The sequence below is a fragment of the Zea mays genome, chromosome 8 (genome assembly GCF_902167145.1).
Source record: "Zea mays cultivar B73 chromosome 8, Zm-B73-REFERENCE-NAM-5.0, whole genome shotgun sequence".
NCBI classification, from domain to species: domain Eukaryota; kingdom Viridiplantae; phylum Streptophyta; class Magnoliopsida; order Poales; family Poaceae; genus Zea; species Zea mays.
In genome coordinates, this window is record NC_050103.1 from 120,475,517 (window position 1) to 120,493,055 (window position 17,539).

The 17,539-nt window shown below is 49.9% G+C and overlaps 1 protein-coding gene across 2 annotated transcripts; it reads left to right on the plus strand.

Moving 5' to 3' along the window:
- The first annotated feature begins 12,782 nt into the window (after nt 1-12,782).
- On the plus strand, nt 12,783-16,650 carry LOC100273424 (CAAT box binding protein 1). 2 transcript variants are annotated; one of them, XM_008656354.4, is made up of 8 exons: nt 12,783-12,974; nt 13,085-13,329; nt 13,478-13,607; nt 14,356-14,361; nt 15,500-15,592; nt 15,669-15,719; nt 16,139-16,207; nt 16,296-16,614. In XM_008656354.4, exons 2-7 carry the CDS (start codon nt 13,094-13,096, stop codon nt 16,163-16,165), a joined length of 543 nt encoding a protein of 180 aa, XP_008654576.1. In that variant the 5' UTR covers nt 12,783-12,974; nt 13,085-13,093; the 3' UTR covers nt 16,166-16,207; nt 16,296-16,614. The 2 variants fall into 2 exon arrangements, with proteins under 2 accessions (XP_008654576.1, NP_001141333.1); NM_001147861.1 differs by having other exon boundaries at nt 12,823-12,974; nt 13,080-13,329; nt 16,296-16,650.
- Nucleotides 16,651-17,539: the final 889 nt, after the last annotated feature.

A 17,539-nucleotide genomic window follows, 5' to 3' on the forward strand; every position in this document is an offset into this window, starting at 1 on the left:
ATCAACCCTCCGCCAGGACCGACGACACACCCGAGCCCGCGGAGGCCTCGGTCCAGCCCGAGGCACCCTCGGCTGCCGAGGGTGAGGCACTGCGCGTCGAGGAAGAGCGGAATGGGGTCACGCCTAATCGAAACTGGCAGACCCCGTACCTGCAATATCTCCACCGAGGAGAGCTACCCCTCGACAGAGCCGAAGCTCGGCGACTGGCGCGGCGCGCCAAGTCGTTCGTCTTACTGGGTGACGAGAAGGAGCTCTACCACCACAGTCCCTCAGGCATCCTCCAGCGATGCATATCCATCGCCGAAGGTCAGGAGCTATTGCAAGAAATACACTCGGGGGCTTGCGGTCACCACGCAGCGCCTCGAGCCCTCGTTGGAAATGCCTTCCGGCAAGGTTTCTACTAGCCAACCGCGGTGGCCGACGCCACTACGATTGTACGCACCTGCCAAGGGTGTCAATTCTACGCAAGGCAGACACACCTGCCCGCTCAGGCCCTGCAAACAATACCCATCACCTGGCCGTTTGCTGTGTGGGGCCTGGACCTCGTCGGTCCCTTGCAGAAGGCACCCGGGGGCTTCACGCACCTGCTGGTCGCTATCGACAAATTCTCCAAGTGGATTGAGGTCCGACCCCTAAACAGCATCAGGTCCGAGCAGGCGGTGGCGTTCTTCACTAACATCATCCATCGCTTTGGGGTCCCGAACTCCATCATCACCGACAACGGCACCCAGTTTACTGGCAAGAAGTTCCTGGACTTCTGCGAGGACCACCACATCCGGGTGGACTGGGCCGTCGTAGCTCACCCCCTGACGAATGGGCAGGTAGAGCGTGCCAACGGCATGATTCTACAGGGACTTAAGCCGAGGATCTACAATGACCTCAACAAATTCGACAAGCGATGGATGAAGGAACTCCCCTCGGTGGTCTGGAGTCTGAGGGCGACGCCAAGCCGAGCCACGGGCTTCACGCCATTTTTTCTAGTCTATGGGGCCGAGGCTATCTTGCCCACAGACTTAGAATACTGTTCCCCGAGGACAAGGACGTACGACGACCGAAGCAGCCAGACCAGCCGAGAAGACTCACTAGACCAACTGGAAGAGGCTCGGGACATGGTCTTACTACACTCGGCGCGGTATCAGCAGTCTCTGCGATGCTACCACGCCCGAGGGGTTCGGTCCCGAGACCTCCAGGTGGGGGACTTGGTGCTTCGGCTACGACAAGACGCCCGAGGGCGCCACAAGCTCACACCTCCCTGGGAAGGGCCGTTCATCATCGCCAAGATTTTAAAGCCCGGAACATACAAGCTGGCCAACAGACATGGCGAGGTCTACAACAATGCTTGGAACATCTGACAGCTACGTCGCTTTTACCCTTAAGATGTTTTCAAGTCATTCATATACCTCGTTCTCTTTACATACACAAATAGAGTCTAACCGTCAAGGAAGGGTCAACCTTGTCTCGGCAAAGCCCAACCCTCCCTCGGGGGCTAGAAGGGGGGAACCCCCTCTGCGTCAAAATTTTCCTCGGAAAAAGTCTTTCTGCCAGAACATCTTTCGCGCTTTTCGACTACTTCGATAGCGGGATCCTGAAAATGACGGAGTACACGTAAGCGGCAAGGTTGACCGAGCCGAGGGACTCCTACGCCTCCGAGATACGGATACCTCACTCATCACCTTCTGCGATAAGTAACTCACGCTCGGATAAGCGATTCTGCTGACCGAACAAGTCTTAACGCTCGAAAACTTTTCTGCCAAAACGATTTTTCGTGCCTTCTCGACTATATCGATAACAGAATCCTGCGGACGAGTAAGAGTACACATAAGCGGCGAGGCCGACCGAGCCGAGGGACTCCTACGTCTCCGGGATACGGATACCTCACTCATCACCTTCCGCGATAAATAACTCTCGCTCGGATAAGCGATTCTGCTACCGACGAACAAGTCTTGATACTCGAAACAAGAGGAAAAGAAACACATCTTTATAACACGACAATGATATGTTTGGGCCTCAGTGGCCACAAAAAACATACGTGTACTACAGACAAACTGTTCCTGCAGGTTCAGACATCAATAGGGGGAGCAGTAGCACCCTCGGCATCGCCTCCACCTTCGGCGGAATCTGGCCTGGCCTCGGACGGCGACACGGGCGGAGGATCTCCACCTCGAAGGAAGATGTCAGCACCGCGCCCGGGCCATCGCCGCCAGGGTCTCCTCCAGGAACCCGGCCCGAGCAGACGGCTTGACCGGCCGCTCCGTAGCCTCAGCCAGCTGTCCCCCGAGGACATCAGCCCGGCTCATGGCCTCGGCAGCCCGACTCCGGGGTCGGTCCCGCCAGTGGACGACATGGCCAGGTTCCAGCCACCGTTGCTATGCCTCCTCGGCCTGGGAAGTCACCTGCTCCTGGGCCGACGAAGCTTCTTCTTGAGCCGACTCCGCCTCTGTCCACGCTGACACTGTTGCCTCCGGCTCTGGCTCATCGCAGAGCGGCCGAGGGTTTCTTTAACTGAGCGAGACAAGCCTTGGGTAGCAAGGCCGACCGAGCCGAGGGACTCCTACGCCTCCGGGATACGGATACCTCACTCGTCACCTTCCGCACAGGGCAACTCACACTTGGTTAAGCGGTCCAGCTAGCCGATAGGCGAGTCCTGGTGCTCGAAATGAGGAAGAAACACGGTATTGCACCCAAAATACCTAGATGTTCAGGCCCCGACAGCCACAATGAACAGACACCGGCACTCAAGGTGCCATTACAAACGGAACTCCGGTTCCACTCCCGCGGGTATGAACAACCTCCACATCGGGGGGCCTGCAGGACGACAAACCCCAGTTGGCTCGTCGTCGCCCGCTCCATCAGCAGCGACAACGACCTCCGCTCCGGGCGGCTAAACAACAGCAGCGATGACCTCAGGGCAGACGCTGCTGCGACAAGGCCCTCGCCCGCGTCCCCACTCGAGGGGCGAGGACAAGCTATCAAAGCCAAAGAGTCGGAGGTCGGTCTGCGGGTGGCGCTGACGGTCTCGTCGGTGGAGAAGCCTTCTCCGGCTGCCACCGCCTTAGCACCGACGACAGCATCCACCTGCCCACCGGCAGATCCCCACTCAAGTCCTCCCGGACGGGCGAGCATCGACCTCCGCGCGGAGGCGTCGTGCCGGAGCGAGGGCAGGACAACCCAAGAACACGAACGCCGCCCTAGCGGCGTGCAACGCCTTGGGCGGTCCCCCGGTGCGCGCGGCGCAACAGCCGCCCGTACGGCGGGCAGATAGCCACACTCCGCCCAGCGGTGGGAGGTGGCATCGGAAGCTGCGCCAGAGCCAGCTGAGCCAGCGAACCAGGCATGCTGGAGCTGACGACGCTTGTGGTCGATCAGCCCCGCGTTGTCGAAGTCCGCCCCCTCTGCTAGGCCGATGAGCGCCCTCTCCCCTGAATGCTGAAGGAAGAGGTGGCCCGCTGGCCCGTACAGGAGGTAGAGCTCCGGCTCAGCTCACCCTCTGCCCCAGCAAGGATGATGAAGATCCTTGAAGCTGAGGGCGGGGCAGAGGCCGCAGCCCGGCTTGCTTCTCCCCACCATCGAACCGGTGGTCACCCTCCTGCGTGACTATTGGTGAGGGGATGCAGCCGGGCTGCCTGATGAAAATCCTTGAAGCCGAGCAATGGCTGAAAGGTGCCAACCTCCGTGAAGTTGCGCTCCTCCAACAGCAGCAAGACAAAAGCAACGCTGGCGCTCCCCATCCGGGGGCTCGGAAGGTGGAAGGGCGCAATGCATGAGGGGAGTGCGAAGGCGTGGCTACCACTCAGGGGGTCGATCCCTTTTTAAAGGTGACTCCCCCCACTCGCGTCCTCAGGCGTCGCGGACTAAGTCTTCACCAACGCGCTCCAGGGTCCCCCCCTACGACACGGGGGCTGGGTCCCACACGTCATGCAAGCTGGCCCGGGACAGAAGAAGCCAAACCGCCGCGCGCGGAGCGTGTAACCGTCCAGCGGTTACAAGCACTCCTCCATCTTCGCCTAAACCAGCGGGTGAAAGGGCGGACTGCCATGCAGGCGGCATGCAGCTGCACCATGGGGATGCACCCTTTCGACTTCGACGCATCCAGCATGGAGGCCCAGGTCCACACGTCATGTAACCGGCGCGCCGGTTACTACGTGCGAAAAACTGCACCGCCACTTACGCCAACGTCGTGCCTTCTCGACTGTGGAACAGGTGCCGCGACTCGAGGCAACCCTGCGCATGGCCCAATAGTGCCAACCAAGCACATCAGTCACAAGTCAGTCAGCCACGAGAGAAGGCGCGATGGTCGATATGGCCAAAAGTGGGCTGGCAGTAATGGCGGCAGCAGGCGGGCGGAAGCAGCAGTCAAATTGTCTGCAGGCTCACGTCCCCTCCTGGAGAAGCAGGGGAGCCCTTTCCCACGGCGTGAAAACGACGCGCCCGTGTTCCGTCCCTCGAATGGCTCGCGCAACGGCTGCCTCGCGAACCACCCGTCCCGTCGCATTAACTTCGCGGCAGGGCAGGCGACACCTTTGGCAGGTGAAGCGGGCGACGTTTCACCTCTGCCATGATGACCGCGTCAAAAAAGGTGTGCCACATCATTTAAATTCGTATCCTTTTCTCCTTCCTCTTTCTCTCTCTTGCTACAGGGACCGGAAAAGGGGATACTCCGAAAGGGATCCTTCTCTGCGAAGGAAGCGGGCCCCGAGCCCTCCTACTGATCAGAGGTTCGAAGGCTGGCCCCTCGGAAGGGTTCGACAGCCGCCTCAGAGCACTTGGGCTCCGCGCCCACTACTGATCAGAGGTTCGAAGGCTGGCCCCTTGGAAGGGTTCGACAGCCGCCTCAGAGCACTCGGGCTCCGCGCCCACTACTGATCAGGGGTTCGAAGGCTGGCCCCCCGAAGGGTTCGACAGCCGCCCGAGAACACGCAGAGCGAGGGATGGCTCTGGGTACGTCCGATACATGGCCGAGGCTCGGGCTACACTCCCGAGGTACCCTAGGACATTTCCGAGACCAGCAGGAGCGATTCTGTAACGGAATCCCATCAGAGGGAGGCATCGAGCCCTCGGACCCTATCAAACGGGACCGGGTCCAGCAAATCACCTGCAGGTACTTTTGGAGCGCGCCTCTGGGCCACCAGCCGACCCTTATCGAACGGGGCACGGGCGTCCACTCGGATCACCCGTTAGCAACTCACTGGAGACACCATGTTTGGCGCCCTCCGAGGGCAACATGGCGCTTTTCCCCCCTCCTCCTTCCGGAAAGGCGACGAAGGGGCGTATGATAAAAGTCGAGTCAGTCCTTGACCATCCTCTCGCTCTGTGCAGAGGCTCGAGGGCTGCTCTCGCAAACCTGGCTCTGGCCAAACCGTTGACAGCGTCAACATACCAGCCCGAGAACTCGGAACCTGACCATGCACCCGGGCTACGATCAGATCGCATGAGGGAACAACCAGACTGGTCGAGGCGTCACGAAAGGCACTAAGACCTCGGAGGAGTCAAACCACTCCTCCAAGGCCTTGGGGGCTACACCCGGCGGGTGCGCTCGCGCGCACCTACCAAAACAAAATGTAACCGAGAAAGGCCGGTCCCCTTGCAAAAAAGTGCGACAAAGCCTCCAAGCGAGTACCAACACTCCCTTTGAGGCTCGGGGGCTACTGTCGGGGACCATAATTAGGGGTACCCCCAAGACTCCTAAACTCGGCTGGTAACCACCATCAGCACAAGCTGCAAAAGCCTGATGGCCGCAATTCAGGTCAAGGCTCCGTCCACTCAAGGGACACGATCTCGCCTCGCCCGAGCCCAGCCTCGGGCAGGAACAGTAGACCCAGGCGGATTCACGCCTCGCCCGAGGGCCTCCTCAAGCAACGGGCGCACCTTCGACTCGCCCGAGGCCCAGCTCGGGCAGGCTTCACAGTGAAGCAACCTTGGCCGGATCGCCTCGCCAACCGACCGTATCGCAGGAGCATTCAATGCAAGGATCGACTGACACCTTATCCTGACACGCGTTCCTCAGTCGGCAGGGCCGAAGTGACCGCAGTCACTTCTCCCCTCCACTGACTGACCTGACAGGAAAACAGCGCCGCCTGCCCTGCTCCGACTGTTGTGCCACCCGCCAGGGTGAGGCTGACAGCAGCCGAGTCCAGCCTCAGGCGCCATAGGAAGCTCCGCCTCGCCCGACCCCGGGGCTCAGCCCCCGCCTCGACCTCGGAAGATGGTCTTCGCCTTACTCGACCCCAGGGCTCGGCCCCCGGAAGACGATCTCCGCCTCGCCCTCGGAAGACGGTCTCCGCCTCGCCCGACCCCAGGGCTCGGACTCAACCTCGACCTTGGAAGACTGTCTCTGCCTCGCCCGACCCTAGGGCTCGGCCTCAACCTCGACCTCGGAAGACGGTCTCCGCCTCGCCTGACCCCAGGGCTCGGCCTCAATCTCGATCTCGGAGGAGTCACCGCCTCGCCCGACCTTGGGCTCGGACCGACCATGTTACAGGGGGGTACATCATTACCCTACCCCTAGCTAGCTCAGGCTACGGGGGACAAGACCGGTGTCCCATCTGGCTCGCCCCGGTAAACAAGTAATGATGGCACCCCGCATGCTCCCATGACGATGGCGGTTCTCAGCCCCCTACGGAAGCAAGGAGACGTCAGCAAGGTCCCGATAGCCCCGATAGCTGTGCTTCTACAGGGCTCAAGCGCTCCTCTGACGGCCACGACATCACATGCACAGGGCACTAACACCTCTCCGACAGCCACGTCGGCATGTACATAGGGCTCTGGCTCCTCTCTGCCGGACACGTTAGCATATTGCTACACCCCCATTGTACACCTGGACCCTCTCCTTACATCTATAAAAGGAAGGTCCAGGGCCCTTGTACGGGGGGGGTGGCCGTGCGGGAGGACGGGCTGACGGATAGGCTCTCTCTCTCTCTCTCTCCCTCCCTCGCGAACGCTTGTAACCCTCTACTGCAAGCGCATCCACCCTGGGCGTAGGACAACACGTAGCCACGGTTCTCCCCCTCCTTGTGTTCCGTCTCGCGCTGACCCATCTGGGCTGGGGCACGCAACGGCAATTTACTCGTCGGTCCAGGGACCCCCCGGGGTCGAAACGCCGACAAGAAGCATGTAAGCTCCTCCCTAATCCTCGTTGGAGCCCCACGCAAGGATCAAGCTATCAGTTGAGTAACTCCATGGATAGCTCTAGTCTTGCCTCACACGCAAGTGGGTCTCTTTAACCATGATGTCGTTTACATAGATCTCAATAGTTTTGCCAATGTGATCGCTAAGGTTGAGTGGGTTGCTTGCACAAACGTTAACAAGGCATTTTTTAAATCATACGACATATTCACATAGCAATAAATACCTCCGAAAGTTATAGAATATGTTTTCTTATCATCTTCCCTAGCCATTCTAGTTTGATAAAAAACATAATATGTGTTTACAAATGACAAAAACTCATAACTAGACGTAGAGCCTATTATTTGGTTTATTTGGGAAAGGAGGTATGGATCCTTAGGACATGCCTTGTTAAGGTTAGTGTAGTCAATGCACATTTGAAGCTTGTCTATGGCCTTTGGGACGACAATGAGATTTACTAGCCACTTAGGGTGTTGGGCCTTGCAGATGAAGCTGATGTGAAGAAACTCATTGATCTCGGTGCAGATGAACTTCTGTCTATCCACAGACCACCTCTACATATTTTCCCTGAGAGGGCACAAACTAGGGGGAAGGTGATGTCACAAGTTCCTTTTTGGCCTCTAGGTCCCGGCCTATGCGGGGAGCCTAGGAAGCCCTTTTCTGGATAAGTACAAACTTGGTGGGATAGAGTGAGGCCCCAAGGCTTGTAACCCGGTCCTAGTGTTACCGGGGCACACATGGGAAGGCTCTAGGGTAGTGGGGCTGCTAGAGGGCACCATCGTCGCAGTAACAACAATCTCTAGGTCATTCTATTATGGTTTAGCCACACACGTGCACAGACACTATTTGTCCAGGGTTTTGAAAATCGTTGATTACGTCGCGCCTAGGCGTGCCTAGGCGCTAGTCCTTGGCCTTACGCCTGGACTAGGGGGGTAGTCGGCCTCCTAGTCGATCGGAGCGCCTAGGCGGCGCCTCGCGTCGATTCCACGTCGCCTAGGTGCCCAGGCGGTCGCGGAGGCGGGCTAGGTGCGCGCCGCGCGCGCGAGCTGGAAAAGCGTGCGGGAAAGTGCGCGCGGGGGGGGGGGGGGGAAGAGCGCACACGCGGGAGGGGATAAGGGAGCGGCGTGGGAGGGAAAGGACAGACGCGAAAGGGTTTACCGGTTTAACTGAGTGCGCGGACGCCGGACGCCGGAGACCCCCCTCCCTGCGCAGACGCCTCCCTGCGCGGACGCCGGAGACCCCCTTCCCTGCGCGGACGCCAGAGAACCGGATGCTTGCTTACTTCTCCCCTGGTTCTTCACCGACAGAGACCCTCCCTGCTGCTTGCTTCTCTCCTCCCCTAGTTCTTCACCGACAGAGAAGTCCTCTGGTTCTTTGCCGATATAGAACAGAGAAGGTTCGTATGTTCCTCCTCCCCTGCTTCTCTCCTCTCATCTCCTCTATTATTCGCATATGATGGCTTGAACTCAGATGACAGAAGGTCAATCTGAAGAAACTGCAAGTGCACCGGAGGGGGTTAGTGTCCTTAGAAGAAATTCAGATGATGTGGGATGGGAGTATGGGGTTCTTGTTGATATAAACAATAAGGACAAGGTAAAGTGCATACTGTGTGACAAGCAAATGTGTGGAGGGGTTTATCGGGTTGAAGCAACATATCACCCAGGAAGGAAAGAATGCGAAGAAATGCCAAGGCATGAAGACCACCAAAGAGAAGTTGCTGGAGGCTCAAGAAAAGTGCAAGAAAGCACTATATGGAGCAAAAAGGAAAAGGGAGGTGAAGACTGTTCGTGAGCTAGAACTTAGAGAGGAAGTTCATGTGTCTAGGGTTGGAGGATCACAAGAAGTGATTTGTGTTGGAAGTTTAGAGCCTCAAAATTAGGCCCCATGGACAAATGGACAAAAGCTATTGATCCTACAACAACCAAATCTGAATCTTTGACTCAACAGAGGCTGAACAAGGAACTTTAGAAAGAAAGATTACATGAGGTGCATAAATATGTTGCAAGATGGGCCTTTAACCATGGTAATTTCCTTGCTGTTTTTTAATTTCAGATTTCATATTCATCAGATTTCCTTGCTGTTTTTTAATTTCCTTGATGTTTTGTAATATTGATAGCAATATCATTCAATGTATGTGACAACGATGAGTTCAAGCAAATGTGTGAAGCAATTGGACAATTTGGGCCTAGAATTGAACCTCCAACTATGTTTGACCTGCGAGGGAGATTGTTGGAAGAAGAATATGTAAGAACCAAGAGTTTGCTGCAAGAACGTGAAGCCGAGAAGATGAAGAATGGGTGTTCTATTATGGCCGATGCTTGGTCCGATAAGAAGAGGAGAAGCATAATGAATGTGTGCACTAAGTGTGCTGATGGAACTAGTTTTATTTCCTCAAAAGAGATGTAGATGTGTCACACACAAGTGAAGTGGTCTTTGAACTAGTGGACAAAGCAATCGAAGACATTGGTCCAGATGATGTGGTGCAAGTTGTGACTGCCAATGCTTCTAACAACATGGGAGCAAAGAAGCTACTGCATGTGAAGAGACCACATATCTTTTGGACCTCTTGTGCAACTCACACAATTAACTTGATGCTCCAAGGAATTGGCAACATGCCTCGGTTCAAGAAGGTGATTGACCAAGCAAAGGCATTCACCATATTTGTCTATGGGCACACAAGAACACTAGAGTGCATGAGATACTTCACTGAGGGGAAAGAGATAGTAAGGCCAGGAGTGACTAGGTTTGCTTCAAACTATCTAACTTTGGACACCATACAAGAGAAGAAGGACCAGCTAAGAAATATGGTGGTTCATAGTAGGTGGGACTCACTGAAGGATGTGAAATCAAAGAAGGGAAAAAATGCCACAACAACTATATTGAATCCAACCTTTTGGAAGGATGTGAAATTGACATTGGCAGTTTTTGCGCCATTGTTCAAAGTTCTCCGTTTGGTTGATGGAGATGTGAAGCCATCCATGGGCTTTGTATATGGAGAAATATTGAAGGCAAAGAGACATGTCAAAGAGGCCCTTGGCAATGTTGAGAACCGTTTCAAGGATGTTGTTGCTGTTATTGACAAGAAGATGGCTGGAAGACTTGATTCTCCATTGCATTTGGCAACTTATTTTCTGAATCCACACTACAGTTATGCTGACCCATCATTCTTTGATGTTCCAAAAATAACAGAAGGTTTTATCAATTGTGTGGAGACTTTTTATTATCATGACGACGAAATGCAAGAACAAGCATCCAACATCGAACTCCAGAAGTTTCAGAATAGAGAAGGTCCATTTAGCAAGAAGCTTGCAAGGACTTTTGAAAACTTTGATTATAATCCAGGTAACAGTTGTTTGTAAATAGAGAGGTTTTTTATTTCAGCATTGTAACAAGCAATTTGTTATACTACTAACTAATATAGAGGTATTTTATTTCAGCATCATGGTGGCGGCTTTATGGAACTGAAACACCAGCTCTACAGAAGATGGCTACCAAGATCCTATCTTTAACAGCAAGTTCTTCTGGTTGTGAAAGAAATTGGAGTGGGTTTGATGGGGTAAGTACTACCTATCTGTTATCAAAATTACAACAGCATTACAATAAAATTGCAGAACTAAAAGTGCTCTTATTTTAAATTTATAGGTGCACACTAAGAAGAGAAATAGGCTTACTACAGACCACCTCAACAAGTTGGTCTACATTCAGTTCAACAACAGGCTAATTAATAATAGAGCAAATATCAAGTCCAAGAAAATTACTGATGTTCTCTTATCTAGTGGTACAACTGAAGCTCAAGGTTTCCTCCAAGAGAATGGAGATGATTATGCATTAGTCTCCTTTAGAGATGACGAAGACGAGGAAGAAGTCATGGAAGGTACAGGGATACCTTGGTCTGTGCTTGGAGATGCAGTGGGAGCAGAAGAACAACTAGAGCTGCGTAGAAGTGCAAGGGTGAGAGAGCTCAATGAAGAAGAGTTTGAGTCCGAAGAAGAAGAGTTTGATGAAGATGGGGATGAGGATGAGATGGATGAAACCTAAGTGTGAGTCAACTTCATGTCATGTTTTAGTTTTTATTATGCATCCATGTATCTTTAACTTGTGAACTTAGAACTCCTGCTGTGCGCTTGTGTTTTGTGTTGTGGCTTGTGAGAACTGAATCATGCGCATGCGCTTGTTATTTTACTTCGTGTTGCTGCATTTTATATGTGTCGTTGCCTGCTGTCCCTTCATGTTTGTGATTTCTAAAGGCTATCCTATGCTGCTGATCGGTACTTAATGGATGGGAGAAGGGTCAGACCTCAGATAAGTACCTAACTTGTTATTTCCTATTTTTATCACTTGTATTGATGCCCAATTGCATCTAAAAGTGTTGTCCACTTCTATTGCAGCAGTGCTTGAGGATTCAGTGATCAGCAGATCTGCAAGGACAAAAGGTATGTCTACTGATCATTCCCTATTTTTTATCTATAAATGTATATATTATATAAGTTGGCAAAACGCCTAGCATCTCCTAGGCAAGCCTAGGCTGGACTAGTCTCTAGGCTAAGGGTCATCGTCTAGATTCCGCCTAGCGTCTAGCAAAACTTTGTATGTGTCTATATCAAAAAACAAATAATCAATTTAAATGAATTGTATAATCTTAGACCTTGTTTGTTTATTCCCATTCTATAGGAATTAGAGGGGATTAGAAGAAATTAAGAAGCTTTTTTTGACTTATACTCAATCCTCTCCAATCCATATGGATTGAGATTAAAACAAACGGGTCCATAGGGAAATGAACCATATTTGATTGAATTGATTCTTCACATATGTCATGTCTGCATTATTGTTATCCTGTTGCAACGAGTGTGCTGTGCATTTACCTAGTATGTCTTACGGCAACGACTGCTATGCAAGCAGTCCTTCTATACAAACGTGCAAGCAAACCATATGATCCATTAGATCGTGATTTAACCGCAAGTCACATTTAGCACTTAAATCCTTCCACCACCAGCTCAATAATCTTTATAAAAAAACCCCTAACAAATCATGGTTGTATCTGTGGTTGGATCGTAATCTAATGAATCAAATAGTTTGCTTGCACGCTTACACAGAAACACTGCTTGCATAGCAGTCGTTGCCTATGTCTTACATGCAAATTTCATGAGTCATGGGCTCATAACCAATGCCACTGGTACACTGTTATAAGGAATATTCGTCCTAGCGTAAAGAACTTAAGTATATTAATATAATTTACCTTACACATCTAAAGAAGCACAAATCCATTGAAAATGATAAATTTCAGTTCTTACCTTGTCCTCGATCTCATCTGTTTTGATTGCTGGTAAATACATTCGATCCTTTTTTTAAAAAAAAACTGAAGATATTTTTGCCACTTCAATCTATTTTGACGTGATCATACGGACCGCCAGGCATTTTTTTTCGCCTTTCTTTAACCTCATCTCATCGGCAATTAAAGACCAGGGAAATAGTAATTGCGACAGGCTTCTCTGGTCCTATTGGCGATCAGGACAACCCACCTAAAACACATGCCAAAAAGGGCTTTCTCTCCCTGCTGAACACCAACTACCCTGCGCCGGGTCCAGGGTGCGCCGGGTTCTCCCTCTCGCTCCCACGCGGCAAACCCCACGACGTGCTATAAATATTCCACGAACGGCCCGGATACCTCCAGCCCCGCATCGCACCCTCCCTGGCCGCCTTCTCTTCTCCAGCGTCCGATCTCTCCCACTCGCCTTCCTCACCGCAGCTCTCCCGGCTCGGTCGCTTCGCCACCTCCGTCCTCCCCCCGCGCTCGGTCGCTCGCCACCTGCTCTCCCCTCCCTCCACGTTGCTCGCGCCCGCGCTTATATAAGGTACGCCGCCTCGACTCTCCAAACCCCTCCGCGTGGACCTAAGGTCCGGCGCGCCGAGATGGAGCTGATGGATCTAGGGTTTCGGTTGCGGCGGCGGTCCTGTAGTGCAGGAGGAGCTCATGGCGGACGCTCCGGCGAGCCCTGGGGGCGGAGGCGGGAGCCACGAGAGCGGGAGCCCCAGGGGCGGCGGAGGTGGAGGCGGTGGCAGCGTCAGGGAGCAGGACAGGTTCCTGCCCATCGCCAACATCAGTCGCATCATGAAGAAGGCCATCCCGGCTAACGGGAAGATCGCCAAGGACGCTAAGGAGACCGTGCAGGAGTGCGTCTCGGAGTTCATCTCCTTCATCACTAGCGAGTAAGTCCCTCGGCCGCGGCTGACTCTGACTCTTCTGTTTGCTTGGCATGTTGGGAATTCAGAGTGGCGTTTCGCAAACCGCACTTTAGCTTAGGTGGGGTTTTGTGTTGACTTGTCTACGTCCACGTTCCTTGTCTGCTGTTTGCAGGGCGAGTGACAAGTGCCAGAGGGAGAAGCGGAAGACCATCAATGGCGACGACCTGCTGTGGGCCATGGCCACGCTGGGGTTTGAGGACTATATTGAACCCCTCAAGGTGTACCTGCAGAAGTACAGAGAGGTGCGTACTGATGAAGGTATTGGGGACTTCAGGTTAATTGGATTGATTTGGTGGTCAGGTTGTGCAATCACCAATCTGTCACCTTGTCGATTGTACCTCTGATTGAACTTAAAAATCCTGTTGGCAATTTACTTCCCTCTCGATGCTTCTGGTACATATTTGTACTTATACTGCTTTTAAGTTGAGAATATAAAGAGACCCCCTGTTCCTATGTACTATTGTCAGTTTGTCGGAAAGAGTTTCTCCCCCTAGTAGTTTGTCTTATAAGACGAATCAATTCGAAAGAACTTATATCCATTGAACACTGATCAAAACCTGCATTTGCTGTTCTTAGGCGGGTTTGAGCATCCATTGAACACTGATCGGAACCTCCATTTGCTGTTCTTAGATGGGGATGGGTTAACACGCGTGCTGGGGAACATTATACATCTATTCACAAACCTATGCTTTCTATGACGAAAAGTAGATGTAATGCAATTGGAATTTATAACAGCAGAAAGAGCTCCTGTAGGAGTGTAATGTAATTAGAGCATGTTGTAGTGCAAGCTCTTAGTTACTTGAATAACGGACCTTTACACAAATAATACCCGAAACTATTTCACTGTAGGTCATATACAATCTTGTTTAGGGTCCGGAGTTTATTTAGTTGTATTTTTTTGTACGCCCATCTGGTCTATGAGCTGAATAATCTGTCTAATGATGTCTCTCTTTTGGTCTCATGTCTGGTGGATGGCGTCACGAATTGCAGATGGAGGTATGTTGTATTAAGCATTGTCTGATGGTGAAATATTCTATTGTTTTTCATGTTTTAATACATTGGCCTGTAAATGTTCTATAACATGGACTTTTGTTGTTATAAACTTAGAATTGGCCTGGGGTAATTTGAGCTAGCTGATCCTGTTTTCAGTTTTCACCCTGACTTGAAGCACATGTGCACAGTTAAAATTTGTTTTGTTCACATTCCAGAGGCATAACCTTAGTAACCGGGAACTGGGAACTTGGCCACGTTCCTCGTTCCGGGAACGTTCGTTCCGTTCCGGGAACCAGTGGCGTAGCTAGAATTTTTTCGTGAGGTATGCCATTAGAATTTTTATAAATAATTTGATATATAGTTCAAAATATAAAGATAAAAATAACATATAACACTATAGATTTAACATTTAAGTCTATAAATGTATATATTACAATGCAAATATAATATATATCAGTATTTTTTATATGGATCTTGTGGACTAGTGATCCGGTGGGCCGGCTTAGGATATGCCGTGGCCCACCTGGACCACCCGCTGTCTACGCCACTGCCGGGAACGTGGGAACAATCTCGTTCCGATAGTGTTAAATCCTAGTTTTTGTAGCGTACCGCGTACCACGTTCCCGTTCCTCGATCCCATCGATCCGGGAACCTGGTTACTAAGGGCATAACACATTAACTGAATGTCATGGAGTACTGCAGATGTCTTTTCAGGAAGGGGAGGGTTCTTGTGAATTGCACCTTTTTGTGAACAAATCTAGTTCGTGTAGTTCATATATCGATTCCCTACTGGCATGCCAATAAAAATTAAATGAAACAGTGAACCCCATGCATGTTTTTATTGGAAAATCATACTAGGGGGTATAAATGTGATCAAAATCCCAGGTCTTCACCATAAAAACTACTGTATGTTTGCCTAATGGACTTGACCTCCACCTGATTCTGATACATATATTTATTTGGTTTCACTGACTGTTTAGCAAGTTCTAATTCCTGTAAAATGGTTCGTACAGGGTTCTGATAATTTCTTTCTTTGTAGTTAGTATGGGAGTAGCTCTTCTCATTCTCCATGCTTTAGCTACCAATCTTGTAGATTCTGAGATATAATGAACATTGTTCTTGTTTCTTTGATTAACAACAGGGTGATAGTAAGTTAACTTCAAAATCCAGCGATGGCTCCATTAAAAAGGATGCCCTTGGTCATGTGGGAGCAAGTAGCTCAGCTGTACAAGGGGTTAGTTTTATTGGACAGTTTTGATGTTGTTCTTGTGACCATACCGCAAAAAGCTAATTGTTTCTGTTCTTTTTAGATGGGTCAGCAAGGAACATACAACCAAGGAATGGGTTATATGCAACCTCAGGTGATTGACAAAAAAATTCTTGGTAGTTGTTATTTGTTGTTTATTTGTGTTTATAAGCACAATGTATAGCTTGGGTCCCTGCTGTATTTGTTTATTTACTAGGCTGAAAACTTGAACATCTTGGATTGGCAGATTAGCACCCTTATTTATTGCAAATTTGCAAATCAGTTCACAGCATTTGCCTAGCTGTAATGAGTATTGATTAGGTGCCCCCACAACAACTTGCTCCTTGTGCTTACCGGTCGTGACTATTGAGGTGCCCCCACTAACAATTTTCAGTATTGGTTGGTTCCACTTCCATAATGCTACCTCCATATGTTAAGTTTTTTTGTTCATCTATGACTATAAATGGTTTTTTTAATCACACTGTGGTTGGCATCCATATGTTTGCTGATAGACCATCTCTTTCCCTTCTCCAGTACCATAACGGAGATATCTCGAACTAATGAAGACATGGACCTTTTCTGCAACAGCTGCTCTTCCCCGAGGTACAAGCTTATGCTTTCATCAGATTGCTATATTGTTGCTTTGATTTCCGTATGCAGTATCTCATGTGTTGCTACCTTTACGATGCAGGCGGGTTTTTGGTCGCAGTTATTTACTAAGTAAGACACCTTGCGGTGACCATTAAAGAGTAACCAATCACCCTGGGTAGGTCAATTTTTATCTGCAAGAACTGATGAGGCCGCTTGGTAGGAGTAAATCGCTTTTCCTGGGAACGATTGTTGGTTAGCGCCGCTACTGTATGTATATTGAGATACCTTAACGATTGGTCTTTTGGCTGCCATTTGGTTACATGTATTTGTATTTGGAGGCATAAGTATCGTGTAATTTGTGTTATGACTAGTGTATTGACTATTGAATTATGAGAAGAGCTGCTTTAGTTGTAAGATCACATGACACATCCAAGAATTCCCAAAAAAATGTTCGTAAAACTAATGAGTTCTCTAAGATGTCAACAAATATTGGAAGTACCACTTCAGTTATAAGAATCGAAAGGAACGGCTGACCCTATGACTATCTTTAGCAGTTCTATCTCATCTCTCATCATATATCTCCTATTTTGAACTTTGCTATGTAAACAGTACTATCAAAACAGTGTTTATAGCGTGTTAGCGCAAAACAGTGTGTTTTATGCGGCGTGTATCTGCTGGACAGTTTAAGGGGTGATGTGCTAGGAAGAGGATAAATTAGTTTTAAACTAGTGTCTTTTTTGGGTTAATTAGAGTGTCATAACACTCTGATATTAAAATAAACTAACCATCTAATTTTCAAAGGGTGTTATGCATACAATTAATTCTTATTTTTATCGTAGTTTTGATCTCTAAGAGGGTAAATTAGTCGGTCTAATTTCTCTAAACTATGACTTTTATCTTTCTAGTAAAAAACTATATAATAAATAAACAATCTTGCATGTAACTACGATTTTGAGTAAGTATTACTAAGTTATGCAATCTAGATTCTAAATTGATCTACTACTCCATAACAAACTAGAGAGTAAAAATACACAACCAAGGTAATATAATATAAATATAAAATCTTATATGCTAAATGCAATGGATATATATAAACTTTAATCAACAACTTTGGTATTTTTATGTAGTTATCGGAAAGAACACAAAATTTTCTCGTTAGAGCCTAGCAAATGAAAAATCTACGTGGGCCATTGTCTTTAGGTCGGGTGACTTTGTGGGGCATGCTCTTGCGGGTGGGTTCCTATTCTATCTTTTATTCTACATTCTTTTTCAAGCTTTCTATAATAGTATAGTCTACATTGTAAAATATTATTTTATGTAATCATATACACACTCTACTGAAGA

Bases quoted from the DNA above. Each gene is read 5' to 3' on its own strand.
- LOC100273424 (XM_008656354.4), top strand. From the start codon at position 13,094: ATGGCGGACGCTCCGGCGAGCCCTGGGGGCGGAGGCGGGAGCCACGAG. The intron at 15,593-15,668 runs GTTAGTTTTATT...TGTTCTTTTTAG, and splicing joins GTAGCTCAGCTGTACAAGGG to ATGGGTCAGCAAGGAACATA. The intron at 15,720-16,138 runs GTGATTGACAAA...TCCCTTCTCCAG, and splicing joins TGGGTTATATGCAACCTCAG to TACCATAACGGAGATATCTC.